Source organism: Hoplias malabaricus, chromosome X2 (assembly GCF_029633855.1).
Source record: "Hoplias malabaricus isolate fHopMal1 chromosome X2, fHopMal1.hap1, whole genome shotgun sequence".
In the NCBI taxonomy this organism is placed as follows: domain Eukaryota; kingdom Metazoa; phylum Chordata; class Actinopteri; order Characiformes; family Erythrinidae; genus Hoplias; species Hoplias malabaricus.
The window spans coordinates 3,684,847-3,708,330 of NC_089819.1; the positions used below are offsets into that span (position 1 = coordinate 3,684,847).

At 38.0% G+C, this 23,484-nt stretch overlaps 2 protein-coding genes across 2 annotated transcripts; one reads left to right on the top strand and one right to left on the bottom strand.

Annotated features, from left to right (window-relative positions):
• Positions 1-7,000: 7,000 nt before the first annotated feature.
• Positions 7,001-7,951, top strand: LOC136676539 (chemerin-like receptor 1). The gene has a single exon (XM_066653628.1). It carries the CDS (start codon positions 7,001-7,003, stop codon positions 7,949-7,951), a length of 951 nt encoding a protein of 316 aa, XP_066509725.1.
• Positions 7,952-13,442: 5,491 nt separating this feature from the next.
• LOC136676540 (chemerin-like receptor 1) lies at positions 13,443-17,646 on the bottom strand. The gene is made up of 2 exons (XM_066653629.1): positions 16,728-17,646; positions 13,443-13,486 (listed from the first exon to the last, which is right to left on the bottom strand). Exons 1-2 carry the CDS (start codon positions 17,644-17,646, stop codon positions 13,443-13,445), a joined length of 963 nt encoding a protein of 320 aa, XP_066509726.1.
• Between the last annotated feature and the right edge of the window lie 5,838 nt (positions 17,647-23,484).

The following is a 23,484-nucleotide window of genomic DNA, read 5'->3' on the forward strand; positions in this document are numbered from 1 at the left end:
CTGAACATCAGAATGATTGGGATATGCACCTCCCTCTTGTTCTGTTGGCTTATCGATCTGCGGTACAGGACTCCACTTCATGCACACCTGCTCTTCTGATGCTGGCGAGAGCTGCGGATACCAGCAGAAATGGCTTTTGGCAAAACTCCAGAGACACCAGCAGTTCCTCCAGGACCGGAGTATGCAAGGAGACTCCAGGATCGAATGGAGTCAGCTCATGCTTTTGCTCGTGACCAGCTATGGAAAGCGGGTATAAGACAGAAAAGGAACTATGACATGAGAGCAAAGGGGAAAGATTTCAGGGCTGGAGATCTGGTATGGGTGTACAGCCCTAAGAGGAAGAAGGGAAGATGCCCAAAGTTAGATTGTCATTGGGTGGGGCCTTGTAAAGTTCTGGAAAGGATCAGTGAGGTGGTGTATAGGGTTCAGCTGATGCCTAAGGGTAGATGGGGTTGCCCTCCATCGGGATAGGTTGGCTCCATACAGAGGTGATGCACACCCTCATCGATAACCTTTGCCTTTTCCCCAAGTACTGCTCACTGTTGCACCTTTCAACTCCCCGCAGCCTTCTCCACCCCAAGACTCTTTCCCTGTTCAGCAGCAGCCCTGTGTGTTCAACCCTGAGAGGCCCCAGAGAAAGAAAAGGGCATGTGAATTTGTGCATGTGAATTTGTAGAAGGACTATCATTCATTCATTCATTCTCTGAAACTGCTTATCCAATTCAACTCCTCACAGACCGTCACATGGAGTGTGGCTCAAACCCACAACCTGGAGCTGTGTGACTGCAACACTACCTGCTGCACTACCGTGCCGCCTGAAGGGCTATCAATTTATTTTAATACAGTTCATTTATTCAGTTTAATTTATTTCAGAAATACACCATATGTACAAATATTTGAGGACAAATTTGTAATGAATATATTCTACATTAAGTTGCAACCGTTACTAACACAGATGTGCACACACTGCCTCTCTAATCCCTGTAGAGAAACACTGACAATAGAATCGGATTCTCTGGAGTAGAGAAACATGAATCTAATGCCAGGCGAAGAATATATAGCACCCCAGCACTGGGCTGTGCTGATGAACCCATATTTACTGTCATGTCTCTTGTTAGGAAGTGAGTAGTAGCCTATATGTAAGTAAACATGTCATTCTCAGCACATGTGGTCTCAGTTAAATGTTTATTCTCTTTATTTATTGCAAGAATTTCACATATTAAGCCAAACACAAACAAGTCTGTAAATCACACAATGCTGAAAATGTACTCCATATAATGTACTCAATGTTTGCAAGCTACAATATTAACACTGAAAACAGAACAATTATTACATGGTCACCAGGCATAGAGCTGTACTACAAAATACACAATAATCTAACACAATATCCCAAAGAACTCACTGACATTCTCTTAAACTTCCAAACAATGCTCAAACAAAGCAATTTGAGCTGCATTAGTTATAGAAATTTTTTAGAAGAAAGAACATAACTAGGATACCTATTTTGTGCAGGGCATTTTACGCAAAGCATGTTAACCAGACAGCCTAGGTTTCTAAAAGTATCAAACTATACACATTGTCTGAACTGTGGTGTACAAGGTGCCCTGCAGTCTAGTATCTGTGCCTTAAGAATTGAGGTGAGGGCCCTACAGTCCAGTTTACATGCCTTAAAAATTCTGGGGTGAGGGGCATGGCATAACCACAAACATCGCATTGACCCCGAGACCCTGCTCATCAACACAAGCTTTTAGAAACAGCTCCATATCAGCCCTGTTTTTAAAAACAAATAAAAAGGTTCTTTAGTCTCTGGGTCATCTCCAGAGCCTTTATGCCAACTACATATCTCGAAGCCAGCGACGTGATTGAGTCATGCTTAAAATGTTTTTCCGCGCTCATTTGGAGCTGTACGGCACACTTGGAGCTGTACCTCCCACTTGGAGCTGCCTCCGGCCTGCAGAGATACCCTTCTCGCCAGATGCACTCTCTGCCTCCGTGACGTCACATGCAAATGCACTCTCTGCCACAATGACAGGAACTGCACAGTTTCTTCTTTATGAGTCAATGGATATCTTAATATGGTGTAATCTTTGTAGAGTTCTAGTGCTATATATGATGACCATATCTTTAGTGTAGTGATTTCTGGTGCTATATATAATGACAGCTTCCATTGAATGTGCTTCAGGCTTGCTGTTTCTGCTAATAGAACAGAATTTATCGATGCGGTAGGGATGTTTTTTTTAAGGTACCATAATCACTATTTCATCCCATTATTATCAGTGTAGAGTAACGGTATATCATGCCTTTAGTAGACGTGCACTTTGTAGTGTGTAACCTGCGCCCTCTCTCTCTCTGTAGGTTGGAACGTTCCCAGTTCACGTGTGTGCTGTGTATCTCTATAAGCCGAAGCTCTTATCAATAAAGCAATTTTGTTTTGTTAAACTTGAGTAGTTTTCTTGAGTCGAGTACTCTCAACAATCAGTCTGACAAAGCTAATGTCCATTCAGTGTCAGTCTTACAGCCCAACAGTACGCCATATGTCTTTGCTCAGCAGAGTGACAGGATTTACTCAAGGTTGTAATTTTCTTAATTCCCTTATCATTCCAGAATGACACACGGGAGAATGCAAATTTTATTTACTATTTAATATTGCATACCTTTGATCGCAAAGCTAATTTCACACCAGACGATACACTGCTTTAATCAATGTAGTCACTCACACCGGCCGCGAGTATCAAGCGCAAATATATTCCTCAACAGAAACAAAATAATTCCATTTCCGTGACTGAGAGTGCACTGATGAATAGACTGGCTGTGCATGTGAAGCAGTGAGTGCATGTCTGTAGCCAGACCCTTCTCCCAGAAATCACTACACTAATGATAACATCATTATATATATATAGCACCCGACCTCTTTAAAGATTACACCGTATTAAGGTATCTTTCGACCTGAAAAGCAAACCGTTCCACTGTGCCATTGTCTGCAGCCTGAATTTGACTTTACCTGTAACATTTAGGGCTGAAGGTGAATAAAGCTGCTGGGCGGGTTTGCTGGCCAAAGTATTGGTACTTTCTGCAGTGTTGACAGGTGCCAAATCCTGCTGGAAAATGAAATCTGCATCTCCATAAAGCTTGTGAGTAGAGGGAAGCATGAATTACTCTAAAATTTCCTGGTAGACGGCTGCGCTGACTTTGGACTTGATATAACACCAGCTGGTCCAACACCAGCAGATGACATGGCTCCTCAAACCATCACTGATTGTGGAAACTTCACACTAGACTCAAGCAGCTTGGATTGTGTGCCTCTCCACTCTTCCTCCAGACTCTGGGACCTTGATTTCTAAATGAAATACAAATTTTCTTTCATCTGAAAATAAAACTTTGGACACTGAGCAACAGTCCACTCCTTTTTCTCCTTGGCCCAGGTAAGCCACTTTGTATCAGAGTCATGAGTGGCCTGACACAAGGAATGTGACAGTTGTAGCCCATGTCCTGGATACATCGATCTGTGGTGGCACTTGAAGCACTGACTCCAGCAGCAGTCCCCTGATTGCTGCAGACTGTGCTCCTTGAGCAACATACTAAGTCTAATGACTTAATGACTTTTTCTTGCCTCAACATGCTTGAGCCCACTTTAAAGCAATGGTGACATTTCTGTTTTGAGCTTGCACATTTGTGGTGTATGGGCAAAACACCATACTATAACAAGGTTGGTGTGCTTTAGTCTGTGTTCTTGATGATTTTATGTTTTCTTCCTTACTTTTTCTTTTTCACCACCTTTTGGTTCCCTTCATGCTGGCAAGTATATTTACAGCTTCTGTTTCTTTAATTTTTCCTGCAAAGTCCAATGTGTTCTTGAATACTATTTTCATTTACAATGCAATATCACAGGCACTTCTGAAAATGAGAGCATGTTCCACCAACAATTTTCTCCGAATAGCTTCTCCTTTTAGTCCACTAACAAAATCATCTCAAAGTGCTTCATCTAAATGATCTCTTAAATCACAATTAGTTGAAAGCTGCTTTAGTGCCACAATATAATCAGCCATGTCTCATTTTTAACTGATTTCTCTTCTGGAACCAGAATCCTTCAGAAATTACTGTTTTAAAATTAATAATTTGCTTGGCAAGATTCTGCTGGGTTTGTGTGGCATAGTGAGACACATTGACCTTTTTCTCATCCCCCACTTCATTAGCTATCATCCACTGTTCCAGCCTCTGCAAATTTGACTCAAAATCCTCCTGCACTTCCTTTTATTTGGCTGTTTGCCCAATCTGAAATGATGCAATGCTCTTTTTTTCTTACAGCACTTTTCACTTGTCTGTATTCAACCTTTAACTTTTTTTGTTGTTGTTTTTTTTTGTTTGCTTGTTTTTGCTCAAAATCGCCCCTTTCTTTGGAGGATCCCATCCTTGTTGCCACTGTAATACAAACCGGATTCCAAAAAAAAAAGGTGGGACACTAAACAAATTGTGAATAAAAACTGAATGCAATGATGTGGAGGTGCCAACATCTAATATTTTATTCAGAATAGAACACAAATCACAGATCAGAAGTTTAAACTGAGAGAATGTATCATTTTAAGAGAAAAATATGTTGTTTCAAAATTTCATGGCGTCAACAAATCCCCAAAAAGTTGGGACATGGCCACTTTTTACCACTGTGTGGCATCCCCCCTTCTTACAACACTCAACAGACGTCTGGGGACAGAGGAGACCAGTTTCTCAAGTTTAGAAATAGGAATGCTCTCCCATTCATGTCTAATACAGGCCTCTAACTGTTCAATCGTCTTGGGCCTTCCTTGTCGCATCTTCCTCTTTATGATGCGCCAAATGTTCTCTACAGGTGAAAGATCTGGACTGCAGGCTGCCATTTCAGTCCCCGGATCCTTCTCCTACGTAGCCATGATGTTGTGATTGCTGCAGAATGTGGTCTGGCATTATCTTGTTGAAAAATGCAGGGTCTTCCCTGAAAGAGATGACGTCTAGATGGGAGCGTATGTTGTTCTAGAACCTGAACATAGTTCTCTGCATTAATGGTGCCTTTCCAGACATGCAAGCTGCCTATGCCACACGCACTCATGCAACCCCATACCATCAGTGATGCAGGCTTCAGAACAGAGCATTGATAACAACTTGGCTTATCCTTGTCCTCTCTGGTCCGGATGACATGGCGTCCCAGTGTTCCATAAAGAACTTCAAATCGTGACTCATCTGACCACAGAACAGTCTTCCATTTTGCCACACTCCATTTTAAAAGACCCCTGGCCCAGTGCAAACGTCTGAGCTTGTGGAGCTTGCTTAGAAATGGCTTCCTCTTTGCACTGTAGAGTTTCAGCTGGTAATGGCGGATGACACGGTGGATTGTGTTCACTGACAATGCATCTGACGGAGATCACAAGCATCCAGTAGAGTTTTACGGCCTTGACCCTTACGCACAACAATTGTTCCAGATTCTCTGAATCTTTTGATGATGCTATGCACAGATGATAATGATAACTTAAAAGTCTTTGCTATTTTACGCTGGGTAACACCATTCTGGTATTGCTGCACTATCTTTCTGCGCAACAATGGTGGAATTGGTGATCCTCTTACCATCTTGGCTTCAGAGAGACACTGACACCCTGAGAAGCTCTTTTTATACCCAATCATGTTGTCAATTGACCTAATTAGTGTTAATTGGTCTTCCAGCTGTTCGTTATATGCTCAATTTCCTTTTTCCAGCCACTTATTGCTACTTGTCCCAACTTTTTTGGGATTTGTTGACACTGTGAAATTTTGAATCAACATATTTTTCCTTTAAAATGTTACATTTACTCAGATTAAACTTTTGATCTGTCATCTATGTTCTATTACGAATAAAATATTGACATTTGCCATCTCCACATCATTGCATTCAGTTTTTATTCACAGTTTGTTTAGTGTCCCAACTTTTTTGGAATCCGGTTTGTATCTTGAGGTTGATATTATAAGAATGAGCACAAATGCTAAGGTTCAATCATCCAGCACCAGAGAGTCTTTATTCAGCTTCACAACTCTTATCAACTAACAATGACTCAGCAGTAAATATTCATACTTCTCTAACTGGAGGAAACCCATGCAGATACAGGGTGAACTCTTCACAGACAGTGGCTCAAGGTGGGAACTGAACTCACAATACAGGACGCAGGAGCTGTGGGACATTGACACTTGTTGAGCCACCGTGCTACTTCCGCTGCAATTTCTTTGTCAAAAAAGTCTTCCAGAAAATAGGATCTGGCATTGCAGTATCCCAAAATTACCTTTGATTCTTGAAAACGTATATTACGTTACTTTTTTAAATAATATTTAAATAACACTTTTTGGTTGCTGACTAAAATTCTGGAACAGCTCTTATATTCTCAGATCACACACACACACACAAACACACACACACACAAACACACACACAAACACAAACACACACACACACACACACACACACACACACACGCTAAACACAAGAACTGCTCATGCGTAAGATGAACACTCAGATGCTAAACAATAGAAAATGGTTAAAGCTTGTGATAAACAAACTTTAAAACATTCTGAGGCTTCTCTGTTTAAACAAATGAACTGTGGTGCATATGACAAATGACTAAAGTGTGCAGTGTACAATTTTTACAGGGGCACAGTGTAGAAAGTTCCTTTGAATTCTGACACGCCACAGAAAGGAAATAAATGGTACAAAATTTTACTGATAATATAAAAGATCATTGCTCATCTTAAGCCGCAATGCTACCAGCTCTGCAGCAGTGTGCTGAAGCAGCCATTGGCCGGTGAGTCTTTTTATTTTTTTTAAACATATATAAAGATATTAATTTATAGTTAAATATTCCATAAAACAAAGCCATGCAGTGTTCACTAGTACATATTATTTCTCTGCAAATGGTGGACAAATATATTTCTGCTTATTTGGTAACAAAACCTTACAGAACATTAATACATCTATTGATTTCTGTCTCCTTAATAGAACTGAGACATCATGACTTCAACCCCAGTAACAGAAACAACCTTTCCTGAAAATGGCCCCGAGAGCTATGACACATACATGAGTCCATTGAATATATTCGACCTAGTGGCCAGTGTGATCATCATTGTCCTGGGTCTTACTGGAAATGCTTTGGTGATCTGGATTGCAGGATTTAAAGTCCGAAAGTCAGTCATCAGCATCTGGTACCTGAGCCTGGCTGTGTCCGACTTCTTGTTCTGCTCCTTCCTTCCCTTCTTTGTCTTTTATAGAATCACAGGCACCTGGATTTTTGGACCGTTCCTGTGCAATATGATTTACTTAAACATTTCTCTAAATCTCTACTGCAGCATCTTCCTCCTCACCATCATCAGTGTGGACCGTTGTGTGATTGTCATGTTTCCAATTTGGGCTCGGACTCAGCGCACAGTGAAAAAGGCTTTTGTGATAGTTGTTTTAGTTTGGTTCATCTCTGCAATATTTAATGTTCCAGCGCTAATTATCCCTGACTCTGAGAATAAAACGGTAACCAATGAGACCAATGAGAAATGTAAAATGAGTGCTTCTGCAGCAATACCTATATATGACTTCATATTTGGTTTTGTGGTCCCATTCCTGATGATTGCTTGTTGTGTCATTATAATACGAAAACTAAAGACCATGCAGATGGTGGAATCCAAAAAGCCTTTCAAGATCATGATGGCACTGAGTGCCACTTTTTTTATCTGCTGGCTGCCTTATCACATATACATGCTGATGAAAATAAACAAAATAAGAATTAAATTTCTAGGACTAATTGGCTTCACTCTCTCCATTGCTAATAGCTGTCTGAACCCGTTTCTTTATGCGTTCATGGGGAAGGACTTTAAGAACCAATTTTATAAAATTCTGTCAAATATTGAAAATGCAATGGAGGAAGAGGACAACCAGAACATTGACAGAGGGACAATTCTGACCCACAAATAAAGCCAACATACCACCACCATTTCATCTGTTCTGTGTGAGAAATAAATAAATAAATAAATAAATAAGAAACAGTTCATTGCACACCTTTACAAACAGCCATACATTTATTTCCAACTAACTTTGTAAATACCTTATTTGTCCTGGTACCATCAGAGCCTTTAGCATATTTAATGTATATGTATCAAATTATATTTTTAAATTTTTTTAATACACATCATTTAAATATTAGTGTTTATTTTTAAATTCATATTAGTGTTTCCTGTTTATTTTCAGTTTGGTATGTTCTCCCTGTGTTTGCATGGGTTTTCTCCGGGTGATCCAGTTTCCAGTTTGTGTGAAATTGCCCGTAGGTGTAAGTGTAAGAGTGCGCTGGGTGAGTGTGTATTATCCTGTGACCGGTTTCATACAAGATTTTTGATGTTTTTATTTTTCTCTTCTTTTTCTTAAAACGATTTATAAATGCTATTTTTAAACATTGAATTGTGAAATCTCTGATGTTAGTTACTTGTTTTCAGAAGGGTCAGAATTTTGTCAATGGTCTTGGGGAGGGGCTTTGCTATGACGTGACCAGTAGCAAGTTTGTCATAACATTTATTAGCTGTTACACAATACATACACAAGGGGAACATATATGTTATATTTATGCAATAAATATGATGATAAATTCTGTTTTGCTGTGGATATAAGTGTGTTTTTTTCTATAAGAATTACTTGCCATGGACACCACTTACAGTCCAGTGCTCCTCACAATATTTCACATTTTGGCCACTGGTAATGCAAAGCCTTCAATGATCTCTTCTATTTTTCAATTTTCTCCCCTTTTAACAAACTGTCAGAAGAGCTGAACTCTCACAAATCTGTTATCAGTAAATTCCACATAACTGTGAGATTTATGTGTTTTAATTGTAAAGTATTGTGAAGTATACACATATGATTTCATTAATTCATTCATTGTTGTGGATTGGCGACTCGAAAGTGTGAGTGTGTGAGTGAATGTGTGTGTGTCTGTGTTGCCCTGTGAAGGACTGGCGTCCCCTCCAGGGTGTATTCCCGCCTTGCGCCCAATGATTCCAGGTAGGCTCTGGACCCCCCGCGACCCTAAATTGGATAAGCGGTTACAGATAATGGATGGATGGATGGATTCATTGTTGTAACCCCTTATCCAGTTCAGGGTCACGGTGGGTCCGGAGCCTAGCCAAAATCACAGGAACACACCCTGGAGAGGGCACCAGTCCTTCACAGGGCGACACACACTCACACATTCAGACCTACGGGCACTTTTGAGTCACCAATTCACCTACCAACGTGTTTTTGGACTGTGGGAGGAAACCAGAGCACCCAGAGGAAACCCACGCAGACACTGGGAAAACACACCAAACTCCTCATAGACACAGTCACCCGGAGCGGGAGTCGAACCCACAACCTCCAGGTCCCTGGAGCTGTGTGACTGTGACATTACCTGCTGCACAATTTTTAAGTCAAGTTTTATTTACTCGGTATTTATTCAAATGATTTGTGTAGGCTCCGGACCCACCACAACCCTGAACTGGATAAGTGGTTACAGACAATGAATGAATAAATTAATGACTTAAAAATATCTACTGTGGATGATTTGATGAAAACGGGAGCCAGTCTTCGAGCAGCTGCAAGGAAATTTCAGTGACATTTATTGGTCAAAGTCCAGGACTGTATCAAAAGCAATACTTGAGTAACATTGTCAACTGGTGCTGCAAACTGAGCCAGTTATGCATTTAGAAAGCCTGTGCTGTCTGACTCAGCATCTTCTGTGACATGACACAAAACAAAACAAAAAATGTTTACTCAGAAAATGTCACCTACATCTTTTATTTCTTATATCAATAGGGAGTTTTTTTGCTTTGCTGCTTTGCTGCAGTAACCGTCTATACTCTTCTGCAAAGGTTTTACATCAGATAAGATGAATATTTATTGGATTTGATAGCATTTAGCCACAACATCATTAGTGAGATCAGATACTAATGTTGGATGATTAGATTGGAATCCCAGACACTATTCATTCTTATCAAATAGTTATTAAATGTGCTCAAACATTTACACTGCTCCACAATCCAATGCTGGGAGTGGGGTGAGGCTTTTTACCCCTCTAACCAATGCTCAACATTGGACATACTGACCTGTGCATGTGCCTGGTTTCATTTTATGCTTCTTTGTGAAGATAATACATTATATTAATAGTCTTTAAAAAAAGTCTATTTCTCAAGACTTTTGAAGCACCACTGTATGAAATTCCTGCAATTTAACATTGTTTATATGGACAAATACTTGTGGACATCTGGGTGTTTCATATGCAAGTTAGGTTTCATTTTCATGTCCATGGCCATTTTCATCATCATCACAACTTTGTCATCATCAGTGTAAAACAGCATGGTTATAATGTTTCCTATTTGGGCTCAGAAACAGCACAACATAAGAAAAGCATCTGTGCTAGAAATTTGTTTTCTTCATGTCTGTAGGTCATTCTCATTTTGCCTTTTGTTAGTATAGCTAGCTTTTTTAGTGAAACAATGTACACTTTTCTGTATTTATCAGACTCGTATTTTAGTTTTAATTTCCACCTTACATTTTTCTGTAGACAAGGACTTGTATCTTCTTTACAATTCCTCCCTTCCTTCCTTCTTAAATGCAATTTTATGAGGCAGATGTTTGGTTATTATTCACAATTTTCAAATTCAAAAGTTTAGTTCCACCTTACATGAGTCAGTTGTCAAGGCTAATACAGGAGCTATTCACTGTGCAGGTTCCTATCTGATTTCCATTTCCACTTTAAACAGGCATATAAGGCTATATAAGGCTAAAATCACCAATGCAACAACTCTTATTCCAAACTTAATATTTTTAAACACAAAATCACTGTCTTTACATCCCTTGTTTGCTCGGGAAACTAATTTTATTAATTTAAAACACATAAATCACTTGCCCATAAACGTCTGCACTTTTACATTCATAAATTACTTGCTTACCTGTTAAGGAAAAAATAGCAAAATCTACATTGCTCTTAGAGTTTTGGTGCTTCTAAGCTTCTAAAACCTATTTTTGCCATTTCATATGTATTACTTAACTTAAAGAGGACATCTACTGTTCTCTCTGGTTTGTTAATATTCAGAAGCTCTAAGTTTTTTGAAGTGGAATGGTTGTGTTTGAGGGACAAAATGACTGTTGTTTGTACGTGGCATAAGTTTGACTTGTCTGTAAGTTTTTAATCACTGTTTGAATTACCACAGAGACTCAGTTGTAACTTCAGTTGTTTAGTTTAGTAGCACTTTTGGTCTGTCTGCTTCTTACACAAATATACCGTTCCACCTTAAATCATGAAGGCTTCTGAATGAAAACAAACACAAGGGGGAGTTTGGTTTGCTATGAGGATAGCAGTCCTCAAGAATAATTTATGTTGCATTTAATATGCAGAAAAGTGGAGATATTAAGCATGTTTACATATTCATTTACATTCACTAAAGCAGTGGTTCTCAAAGTGGAGCTATTGCATGGCCCTCTGTGAAGAATATGAATATTTACTTAATGCATGTCACTTCTAACAATTGCACTGTAAAGGTAAGTTGTCGTTTTATATAGTTTTGTTCAATAAGAAGTTGCAATTAGAGGCACAAGTATATGCTGCAAATAAAAACTTCAGTCATCACTATCTAGATTGATTAAATTGGGGATATGGGGTGTATAATATACTGTGATGCAGTGGGGATATGTGTAGTTTGTTTTATCATTTCACAAACTATATTTTTATCCAGAGATTTTAATAAAATACATAAATAAAATTTGTGTAAATGATGTTCAGAAGTTATTAACCATCAACCACAATTTGGACATCTACTGCATTTGCATCCAGGTACAGGTTATGTGTTGTACCCCAGCACTCATATGTTGTAAAAATACCATTGAGTAAGAATGTCTACAGTAGCAGAAAAGAAATGCTATACACACAAGACTGATGTGCTATACACACAAATCATCCAAAATCTTAAAATAACCTACTGTCTCTACACTCATTTTTGTGATTTATTTTAGCAGGTCATCCTGTTAAAATAATTAGAGTGGACTTGTCCTCAGACCTGATACCAGATCAAATACACGAAAAAAGCTTTTTATTTTTCTCAAAAGCTTTTGGGGTAAGAATATAACAAAAATAACAAGTGATACACAACAAACTAAAAGTGAACAAAAAAGGAGAGGAATACACAACTCTGATCCCACCCGAAAAATAGAAAACACAAACTGAAAGAAAATCACAAACTCAGAAATAGAGTTGGTCAGAAAAGCTGGTTCTTCCATGTCAGGCTAGGGCAGAAAGCCCAGGACAAACATGCAACGCCTCAACATGGGGCTGTCTCAGTCAAACCAAACACAAAATAGCAGCAATAGACACATAGAAAGAGAACGGGAAGGGGTGGGGAGTTCCTCTGTTCTGACCCCTCCTTGTTCACACTCTCAGGGCCAGTTTTATATATTAAACAAGATAGAAAATATTCAGGCAGAATAGACCAAGTCTAAGGCTAATCCTGTGTTTGTAGTGAGCAGAAACCTGGGTATGTTTCACTATCCTCCACAGAACAGGCGGAAATGACTTGCATCACATATTGAACACTCTACCAACCAACCAATAAACAGCCAACCACAGAGTAAGACTTTATTATTAAACACAAGATTTTAGGTTATTGCATGAAAACCATAACAACATACTACAAACAAAGTACATACATAACAACAGAATGGGAGTAGTACAAGTACAAAAAGAACAAATAGAATAGTGAGTGGATACAGCTACAGCCATTTATATATTATTGCAGGCAATTGCAACTATGCATGGAAATTCTGTGCCATTCTGGATCTTCTGAATCTTTCAGAAAGAAAATATGCACTGAATTTTGTCTAACTCTGCTGTCCTTAATGAAGGAGACTGTGTCTTATCTACACCAACATGCAGTGTATGATTCTACTGCTCATGCACATATAAATGCAGATTGTGTCTACAACTGCATGGAGAGGAATTAATGCCAAATTGAATAGCAATCACTGCAATAGTTACAATGTGAAATGCAATCCATACACATCATTGCTTTTCCATACTAACATGCAGAATACGTGCAAAAATGAAAAGCAAAACCACAATTCCATTTTTTTCACGTTGCTTGAACTCTTTACTGAAAAACAACACATTTAAAAATGAAACGCTGAATTAGTGTCAGAATTGAATACAATCACCTGGAAATGTAACCAGTACAAAACTGTATTGCTTTACATTTTGAGGAACTTCAAAAATAGACGTCACACTGAATTGCAATATACATGAGATTACATTTAAGCACAGACATACTTAAACATGCCAAAATGAAAAGCAAGTATTCAATACATTGATTTAACATCGCTCTGTCTCTTACCAGAAAAAACAATACGTGTCAATTTCCATTTAAAAGATAAAATGCTGGATTTGTGTCAGAATTCAAAACAACCCACCTAAAAATGCAATCAGCTCAACTGTATTGTTTTCCATTGTGTGGTGATGTAAACGTGCCAAAGCAAAATGCAAAGCAGGAATTGTATTTCAGCTAAAAACAGTGCTGTCCTCATACCGCAATGAAAAGTATTCACTATCCAACCACAGTCCTCTGCTGAATTTGGGGTGTGGCTCTTTAAAGGTTCTTTAATAACGACTGTGATTCATGGATGCTAGGGGCCTACCCAAATTGGATCGAAGCCCACCCAGTCAGCCAGAGGTAATTCCCCACGTGCGAGTGCACTCACAGACATACTCTCCTTTCTGACTGTTCCGCACAAACACACATTCACACGAGTCATAATCAGAGCTGGATCATGAAGGGATATGATTAGGGTGGCCACCAATTCCTCTCCATAACACTGTTTATTTTTATGTGTTTCTTCTTCTGAACAATAAAATATTAAGAAACTTTGCTGGAGAGAAATCATTGGCACCTCGTTATAAACAAACACTAATACTTACAAATACTTTTTTAGGTATAGGTTTTTGGTAAGTTCCATAAATATGTATATATTGAGAACCCCCTTATACTGAGTGATTAATCATGTGAAGTTGTGTAAGGTCAGCTACTTTAAGGTGCACCCACTCTGGACACTTTCAGCTGTGCCAATACCACACACACACATCTCCATATAAACCACATAAAATCTAAATTGAAAAGCAAAAATCTTTTGTGAAAAATGACAACTCAATATGGTTATAGAGGCAGCCAAGAAAAAATGTAATTTGCTACCAGCCAACAGGTGGGGATGAATGTGATTGGTTAGCTCATATTGGTGGGAGATTTTGAAATATGACACGATAAACTGGCAAAGCTCTGCCTAGAACCTTGTGGTTAACCTGCCAGAAATTACTTCATAAGAAATAAAGGTGCAATATAGTTTACTTTCTTTGCTATACACTTACTTCTGTTTGCAAGAAATGTTATAATGCCTCTGAGCTATGTTTTAGTTATGACTGCTGCCTCAGAAGAAGCCGCTAAACAGAATATCTACAAACAATACCAACCTGACTACACTCTAAGAAAAAAGGTACCGTACCAGAACATTAAGGTACAAACAGTGTAAATGTACCTTAAAAAGTCACAACAGTGGTTTTAGAGTAAGGATTGGTTCCATTCTCTGGAGAAGAAGAATATTTGAAAGCATTCATGATAGAATTGTGTAAAATTAAAGAACAAAATATAAGTCATGGTGTATGAACACCCCACAATACAAACAATTTAACAATCTACAAACATTATAGAAAATGGTACAATCGTGTTTCCTAACTGAAGGTACTGAAATGGACCCTTGAGGGTACCACCACAATGACAAATTTTCTGATAGTTTATAGGACTGGGACACGGACTGTATTATCATTTGTGTGGTAACTGTATTCATCTTAATCCTGGGTATAGCTGAAAATGGCTTGGTGATTTGTCAGTTTTAAGATGAAGAAGTCAGTCAAAAGCACCTGGTACCTGAGTCTGGCCGTGCCTGACTGCTTATTCTGTCTCTCTACACCATTTTTTATCATCTCAATGTTCAAAGATGACTGTGATTTGAAATGTTCCTGTGCAATTCGTCCTTAACCCTATCATTGATATATTAAATGGGAATGACTGTAAGAAACAGTGCTGTGAATTTCTGTCAAAGATTGATCTTGAACAGGTGGAGAGTGAGTGAAGAGAGGAACAATACTTTCTCTACTAAAGACTACCTTTCAACAAATGTTTGAAGAGTTCAGTGACTGAAATAACAAAAATGTAAAATGGACACAAGCTGTAAATTTTGCACAAACAAGTACATATTACCTTAAGTTGATTCTTAGGCCTCTTTTCCATTGCAGGTCCAAATGTTTCTGAACATGGAGAATAACTGTTCCGGTGGCAAGGTTCAGCATCGAATGCTTACAAACTATGCTGAGAAATTTGGGCTCAGATAATCGTACTGAGGGCTACAAAAACTTTTAAAGGGAGGGTGGTAAAAGAATGAAAATTATTAAACAGTCTTGGGCTCCACAAGCAGGGTCCAGACAGAACAAACCCAGAGCAGGGAAAGAAAATTTAGAGAGAAGGAAAGAGGAGGAGTGGAATGAAGAAGAATTTGCTCCCAGCCTGGAAGCTCAGCTAAGAGAGACTAGACATTCCATCCTGAAGTTTTATTTTTATTTCTACTAGAAAATGATATAGTTAAGGAAAGCTACAGTTTAACTCCAGCAAAGCTCAATGCCATGCCCAGAGCATAAAGAAGACCTCAGGCCTCTGACCCTCAAAGTGGTGACAAGAGCTTCAGGATCAGCGACGGAGAAGAAGGCCACATGCTCCCTCAGAATGACCTTCTGAGCAAAGGCTCAGGAGAAACCTGCATGGACGTGTCTCACACAAGGAGGCAGATCATCGATGATGGAGAATTCCCACAAAGTCCTTTAGAACGCCACCAGCTCCGACGGAGTGGTTGCCGTATCTAAGACCGTGTCTCTGGCCAAATGGGAGATAAGGAACGACTGCTGCTGCAATGCTACAAGGCCTGTGTCTACAATGCTCCTTGGAAACATAAGTTCACATGGTTTCATTTATTTCATAGGTCAGGAGGTTGGTGCCAAATGCTTTGCTGGGGTAAACTATAGTCCTTTTAGAATTATGAATTAGAATTTGAATTATGGGTAATTATCATAGAGAAATTCCCTCATATATTAATCTCCTTGCTCCCTCATGTATTGCTTTAATCCATTTCATTATATGAATGTATAATCAATATTCATTATTTGATATTACATTTAATAAAACAGTTGTGTGATAAAACCAATGCTTGGTTATTTGGTTGTGTGTGCACCTTTCTTGTACGGAATTATTCCTTCTAGTCCAGATTCAATTTCGGAGCCAAGAACCTATAGCGGGTCAATGAGCATAATTCATTAATAATAATTAATTCTAGCTAATTCTGCTATATGATATGTAAAGCCATCTAACATGATGACCTACATGTCCAAGCTAAAATTGGACAGGTAAAGACACTACATATTACATGGAGATTAACAAGATGAATAAAATAATTAATTATTAATTAAATAATAATATATAAAGCATTTAGGAAACATTAGGAAAAATAAAGCATTTAGAAAATTAGTTGGAAATGAATTTGTGGCTGTTTGTAAAGACACATTTTTACTCTCACAGAACAGATGAAATGGTGGTTGTATGTTGGCTTTGTCCGTGGGTCAGATTTCTCCCTCTGTCAATGTTCTGGTTGTCCTCTTCCTCCATTGCATTTTCAATCTTTGACAGAATTGCATAAAACTGGTTCTTAAAGTCCTTCCCCATGAACGCATAAAGAAACGGGTTCAGACAGCTATTAGCACTGGCGAGAGTGAAGCCAATTACTCTCATAAATTGTAAAAAATCATTTTGTTCATTGTTTATATCCATCAGAGTAAATATGTGAAAAGGCAACCAGGTGATCAAGAAAGTGGCACTCAGTGCCGTCATGATCTTGAAAGGCTTTTTGGATGCCACCATCTGCATGGTCTTTAGTTTTCGTATTATGATGACACAACAAGCAATCATTATCAGGAACGGGATCACAAATATAAAAATGAGCTCATATATAGATATTGCTGCAGAATAATTCGCTACACATTCCTCACTGGATAGCGTTTTATTAGCTTCAAAAAAAATTAAAATTTGTGCTGGAACACTAAATATTGCAGAGATGAGCCAAGCTAGAACAACTATCATAGAGGCCTTTTTCACTGTGCGCTGATTCTGAGCCCAAACTGGAAACATAACAATCACACAACGGTCCACACTGATGATGGTGAGGAGGAAGATGCTGCAGAAGAGATTTAGGGAAATGTTTAAGAAAATGAAATTGCACAAGAACGGTCCAAAAATCCAGATGCTTGTGATCATACATAAGACAATGAAGAAAAGGAACAAGCAGAACAAGAAGTCAGACACAGCCAGGCTCAGGTACCAGATGCTGATGACTGACTTCCGGACTTTAAATCCTGCAATCCAGATCACCAAACCATTTCCAGTAAGACCCAGGACAATGATGATCACACTGGCCACTAGATAGAACATATCCAATGAATCCATTTGTGTGTCATAGTTCTCAGTGCCATTTTCAGGAAGGGTTGTTTCTGGTATTGGGGTTGAAGTCATGATGACTCAGTTCTATAAAGGAGACAGAAATCAGTAGATCTATTAATGTTCTGTAAGGTTTTGTTACCAAATAAGCAGAAATATCTTTGTCCACTGATCAGTTTTCAGTGTGACCTTTGAGTTACACTTTGATTACAGACATTTAAAATTCAGAATGTTACACCGTCTACATCAGAGCTCAATGATCAGGTCAAAATTAAGACTAACTGCATTTTATTTTGGTGAAATTGTGCTTTGTTTTCTTTCTTTGGACTATCCTCTGGTTCTTTGTCATGTAGATCATAAACATGATAATTTTTTTTAACTAGATCCAGAAAAGAATGGTTTCTTATAGTTTAGGCCCTACAGTGAAGGCCTAAAACATCAGATTAACTTCATATTTAGTTAATCTTCTGCCCATATAAATATACACTAAATACTCTATGCATTGCTTCTTGCGATTTTGAATAAATTAAAACTTTAAGTTATCAGCAATGTCTATTTATTGTAAAGTAAAACTGTTCTGTGCAAGAGTTTAGCATATTAACACTGTCCAATAAAAATAAATGTATCTCCCAAACTTATTATTTTACAAGAGAAAGGAAAATCCTTCTCAACTTTCAATGGAAGTGAATGTAAAAAGATTTTATTCAGAGTAATTTTGGAGCATTTCTCTTGGTTTATTCATCATGAAAATTTCACATAATGTGAAGGACTGCTGCTGTGTTCTAATAATGTAGAATACTAAAAATCACCAAAAATGGAGATGTTTTTAATTGGACAGTAGTGATATGCAGGATGGTGATTCATTAACTTGCACACAGGAAAAACATGTCAGTTTTATTCATTGTGAAACAAAAGAATTCTTCTCCATTTTGTAGAGTTACAACATCTACTAGTGAACAGTGCATGGCTTTGTTTTTTGGAATATATAACTTTTATCAGAAATCCTTTTTGGTCTTTATCATTTTCAGAAACTTTATATTAACTCCATTACAATAAATAAACATTACATTACAATAAACCATGAGAAGGAATTGTTTGCTCTTGTAATGAATAGGTATGATTTATTTACTTTACATATTTATAACATTCATTCATTATCTGTAAGCGCTTATCCAGTTCAGGGTCGCAGTGTGTCCAAAGCCTACCTGGAATCATTGGGCGCAAGGCAGGAATACACCCTGGAGGGGGCGCCAGTCCTTCACAGGCCACCACACACATACACTTTTTGAGTCGCCAAACCACCACCTTTTGGACTGTGGGAGGAAACCGGAGCACCCGGAGGAAACACACACAGACACGGGGAGAACACACCAACTCCTCACAGACAGTCACCCAGAGCGGGAATCAAACCCACAACCTCCAGGCCCCTGGAGCTGTGTGATTGCGACACTACCTGCTGTGCCACTGTGCGACCCATATTTATAACATGACAACTGGAATTATTTATTATTATTATTATTGTCATAAGAATGGAATCACATTCAAATGTTCAGGTATTATGAAGGTTATGGAGGTTTTGTTAAACTATTTCTAAAATTCTCATAGAGGAAGCCCAAAGGTGATTACTCATTATCTGTTATTTAATTACTCAGTTTTTCACTAAATTTAATAAATGTGCCCATCTGTTACACGTTACTAAAAATACATGCAAAAAAAAAAAAGATTCACAAAACCCACTGTTTACCCAGTAATACAACTACTTTTTTCTTCCTTTCTTTTATCTCTTTGAGGTTTATATCTCAAAATTCACAACACTTGCTGTTTTGTTTTATATTTAAAGAAAAAAGACTCACCGGCCAATGGCTGCTTCAGCACACTGTTGCAGAGCTGGTGGTATTGCTGCTTAAGATGAGCAATGGACTTTTATATTATCAGTAAAATGTTGTAACATTCACTTCCTTTCTGTGGTTTGTCAGAATTCAAAGGAACCTTCTTTCCACTGACCCTTCATACCAGACGTACACTGTGAATCTGCACATTTTAATCGTTGGTCATTTACAACCACAGTGCATTTGTTTATATGAACCGTATGTATATAGCTATTAAAGATAAAAATACACAATAAAGAATAATTTAAGCTTTTTAGTTTATATTTGTTGATCTAATGCATTATTATTTCATGTGAAACCTATAAAAACCTTGAAAACCTATAAATCAATAATAGGAATATGTTTTTGCTGATGACTCATAGTTTTCTGCCCAGAGACAGCGTGAGATGACTTCATTTGAGTCAAAACGAAACTGAAAGTAAACGCCGTCTGCTTGTTCCTTTGTTCCAGCGTCTTCTTTTTTTATTATAGCGAGTATAATTACACCATTTCATGACGAATATGACACACAAATTTTGAAGGAGCACCTTGATTTTTAGGTGTTTTTTCACACTGGATTACTCCCAGAGGCTTCACAGCACTGCGATGAGAGCGCTATTTTTAGAAACGGTACGATCTGCGCTTTCTAACGGTATACGGAGCACACAGACACATTCAGACATTCAAGACTAACAAAGCTGGTTATATAAGGTGTGTTTCTACCCCGCAAAATGCGGGGTTAGGGTTGATTGGGTTAAACAGAGAAGCCTCAGAATTTCTGAAGTTTGTTTACCACAAGCATTAACCATTTCCATTGTTTAGCATCTGAGTGTTCACAGTGGTAGATTGTGGATTTTTTGACAAACAAATTGCAACAGAAGCAGCACAGAGTCTCAGTAGGTGTCAATGCCCCAGACTGCAGTGGATGCATTGTTGATCTGATCCATAGAACTTTGTGTCAGATATCAGTAAAAACATACATTTATTGTTGATTTTATTTTGATTTCTTTGGAGTTACAACCATAAGAAAAATAAGGGCAATCAGTAATCTTATCCTTTAAATAAATATTATTGAAAAATATGGAAACAATACACTTTGCAGGAATGAGGATTTGCTACCTATATTTTTAACTAAAACTGGTTTAGGATTGTGCTCTTAGTTGGACAAAAGCGTCATTAAGTGTATAATTAATAAAATGTTTTTCGTCTTTTATGACATCTTGATGAAGTCTGAGAAATCGAGAAAACTGTATTGGAGCAGACTCTACGAATCCACCTGAGGATGTCTGCATCGTCATTGAAGGATGCACATCTGGGAGATGTGGCAAATGGGTGTGCAGTCTTGTTTGGCTTAATCTACAATTAAATTTGAGATACCCCAAGGACCTGTGATACACATTTGAATTTTTTCAGAAAGTGCTGGCGGAAAAGGATGGAAACAAACTGTCCAATAGAGTGCAAGTTCTTAAACATGTGTATCGTCATGACGGGTCTAAATGACTACAACATTGACCTAAGCATTAAATTTGGAATTACATAAATTAAAAGAATAATGTTTAATAGAAAATACTATAATTATTAATATTGGAATTGTAAAGCTGGCTCTCTCTGAGACAGTTGTTCTGTGTGCTCTGTGAGGCCTGAAAAAGCTTATAAGTGACACTGAAGAAGCCCAATATAGTTCAGTAGAATTCTGGTAAACATCACACATACACTTTTTATGTGAACAAAGGCTCTTACATAAACCAAATCCAAAGGCAGGGGCCGGAGACAGTGATAGTTTTAAACTTTTATTATCAATTGGCCCTATTAGCATACGGAGCAATGGTGAGAAAGGACCAGCTCAAGGTCTGAGACCTGAAGCCTGTTATTTTGTAAAACTTGGCTCGAAAAAAACAAAAACATTGTTAATGATATAACAAATAATGTCTATTCAGCAACGTAAAATATCATGTTTGGAAATAATAATTAGGGTTGTGATATATTTGGGAGGACATGGAGAAGCCTGGTATTATTCAAGAGATTATCAAAGGCTGTGAAAATGTGAAAAACAGAAACATAATTAATGGGAAGAAAAAAGAGTATGTGAAAGAGTAAAATGGCCTTGATTATAGGAGCTCGGCAGTCATCCATTAGTGTCCAGCCGGACAGGTGGGCAGTCATTTACTCTGAAAAAAGTAAAAGGGATGGAATTAGTTTTAATCTGTTTGGTGTTTGTAAAGCAGAAAATGTGAACATTTCCAGAGTGTAGCTAATGACTCCGGCAGATCTGACTGTGACAGCTTTAACTAAAATGAGAGAACCAGAAGGACACAAAAACGCGGGAGCATCCTGAAACACTGGCATCCCTCCGCTCTACTGTCAACAAACCTGAGTGATCGTGTGAAGCGGCGGGACCACACCAGCATCTCAGTTTATTATAATTCCCTGTGTCCATGAACCCCTTGGATCTGTTGCCGTTATCTGTGGGGGAGCATTAACTACCAAAAGCTAAACTAAACATAAGAGTTTTTAGCCTAGATTTGAAGATTGCGACTGTGTCTGAGTACTGTACATTTTCTGGAAGATCATTCCAGAGTTTGGGGGCTTTATAAGAAAAAGCTCTTCCCCCAGCTGAGGCCTTCTGAATTCTGTGAATTATTAAAAATTGAATACTCTGTGATCTGAGTAATCGTGGAGGCTCATAATAGGAAATAATTTCTTGAAGGTGTTCAGGAGCGAGCCCATGTAGAGCTTTATACGTTAATAACAGAATTTTGTAATTGATGCAGAATTTAAGAGGCAGCCAATGAAGTGATGACAGAACTGGGCTGATATATTCAAATTTTCTAGTTTTAGTGAGGACCCTGGCTGCAGCATTTTGAACTAGTTGAAGTTTATTTAAATTTCTGCTGGTGCATCCTGACAGTGGTACGTTACAGTAGTCAAGCCTTGAAGTAACAAAGGCATGTACTAATGTTTCTGCAACATGCAGGGATAAGGCATTTCCAATCTTGGCAATGTTGCGAAGATATAAATGTTGCGAAGATGCCTAGGGGTAACATGTATAATGTAAATAATAACGGTTTCTAGGAGAACATTGTGGTCTATTGTCGAAAGCTGCCCTGAGGTCAAGAAGCGCTAACACGGCCTTGATCAGAGGCAACAAGAAGCTAAATTTTGAACCTATTAGTGTCTAGTAAACAATGTCTGAAGAGTTAACCAGAAGCAGGAGTCCTTTTATGTACATGGGGAATAAGGTACCTTTTGATTGTAATGGGATCCAACTGAAAAAAGGTGGGGTAATACTCTTATCAGCCCTGAATACTGTATAAAAATGAGAGCTACACAAATGCTTTTTATACGTCCTCTGGGAAAACCTTGTCTAAGGTTTTGCTGTGATTTATGTCTGCTTATTGTCTTTAAAAGCCATGAGGAGCATGGAATAGAAGTGGTGATTTGTGAATAGAGGCCTTCTGTGATTTGAATTCGATAAAATTGTTGTTTTTAATGTGAACTGAATTTTAATATGATGTGATTTCATTTAAAGCTGTTGGGAGACTGGTACAATCAGATGAAATGTGTTTAATTTCATCTATATGTAAGAAAGTGCCAGCACTGTCTTTTAAAACTTTTAGAATAATGTTTCTTGGAGATAGAAATAGAATATAAATTAAATGATTGAGTTGGTTAACATCAAGCCTAAGTATATAAGCAATTAACTATAACAATAACTACAGTAAAGTGTTATAATGTAAAAGTAAAAAGATTTGTTAATCAATATAGAGGGATTGAATTTAGAGAAAAAGTATATGGGGAACGGATTTGCAAACTAATAGAAATTTAGAATGGGGAACTGTTAATTTATTCAAATAGACCTTTAGTCAGTACATTAATAAGGAATATAAAATATTTTTACAAGGGCATGTAATGGGAGTAGATCTCCGATAAACAACAAAATAATGAAAAGTGATTTATTAATAGAGAGAAAGGGAATAGGTACACATTTCTGGTTAGAAAGATTTTATTTAAATAGAGAAGGAATCAAGAAATGGCAATCGGCAGA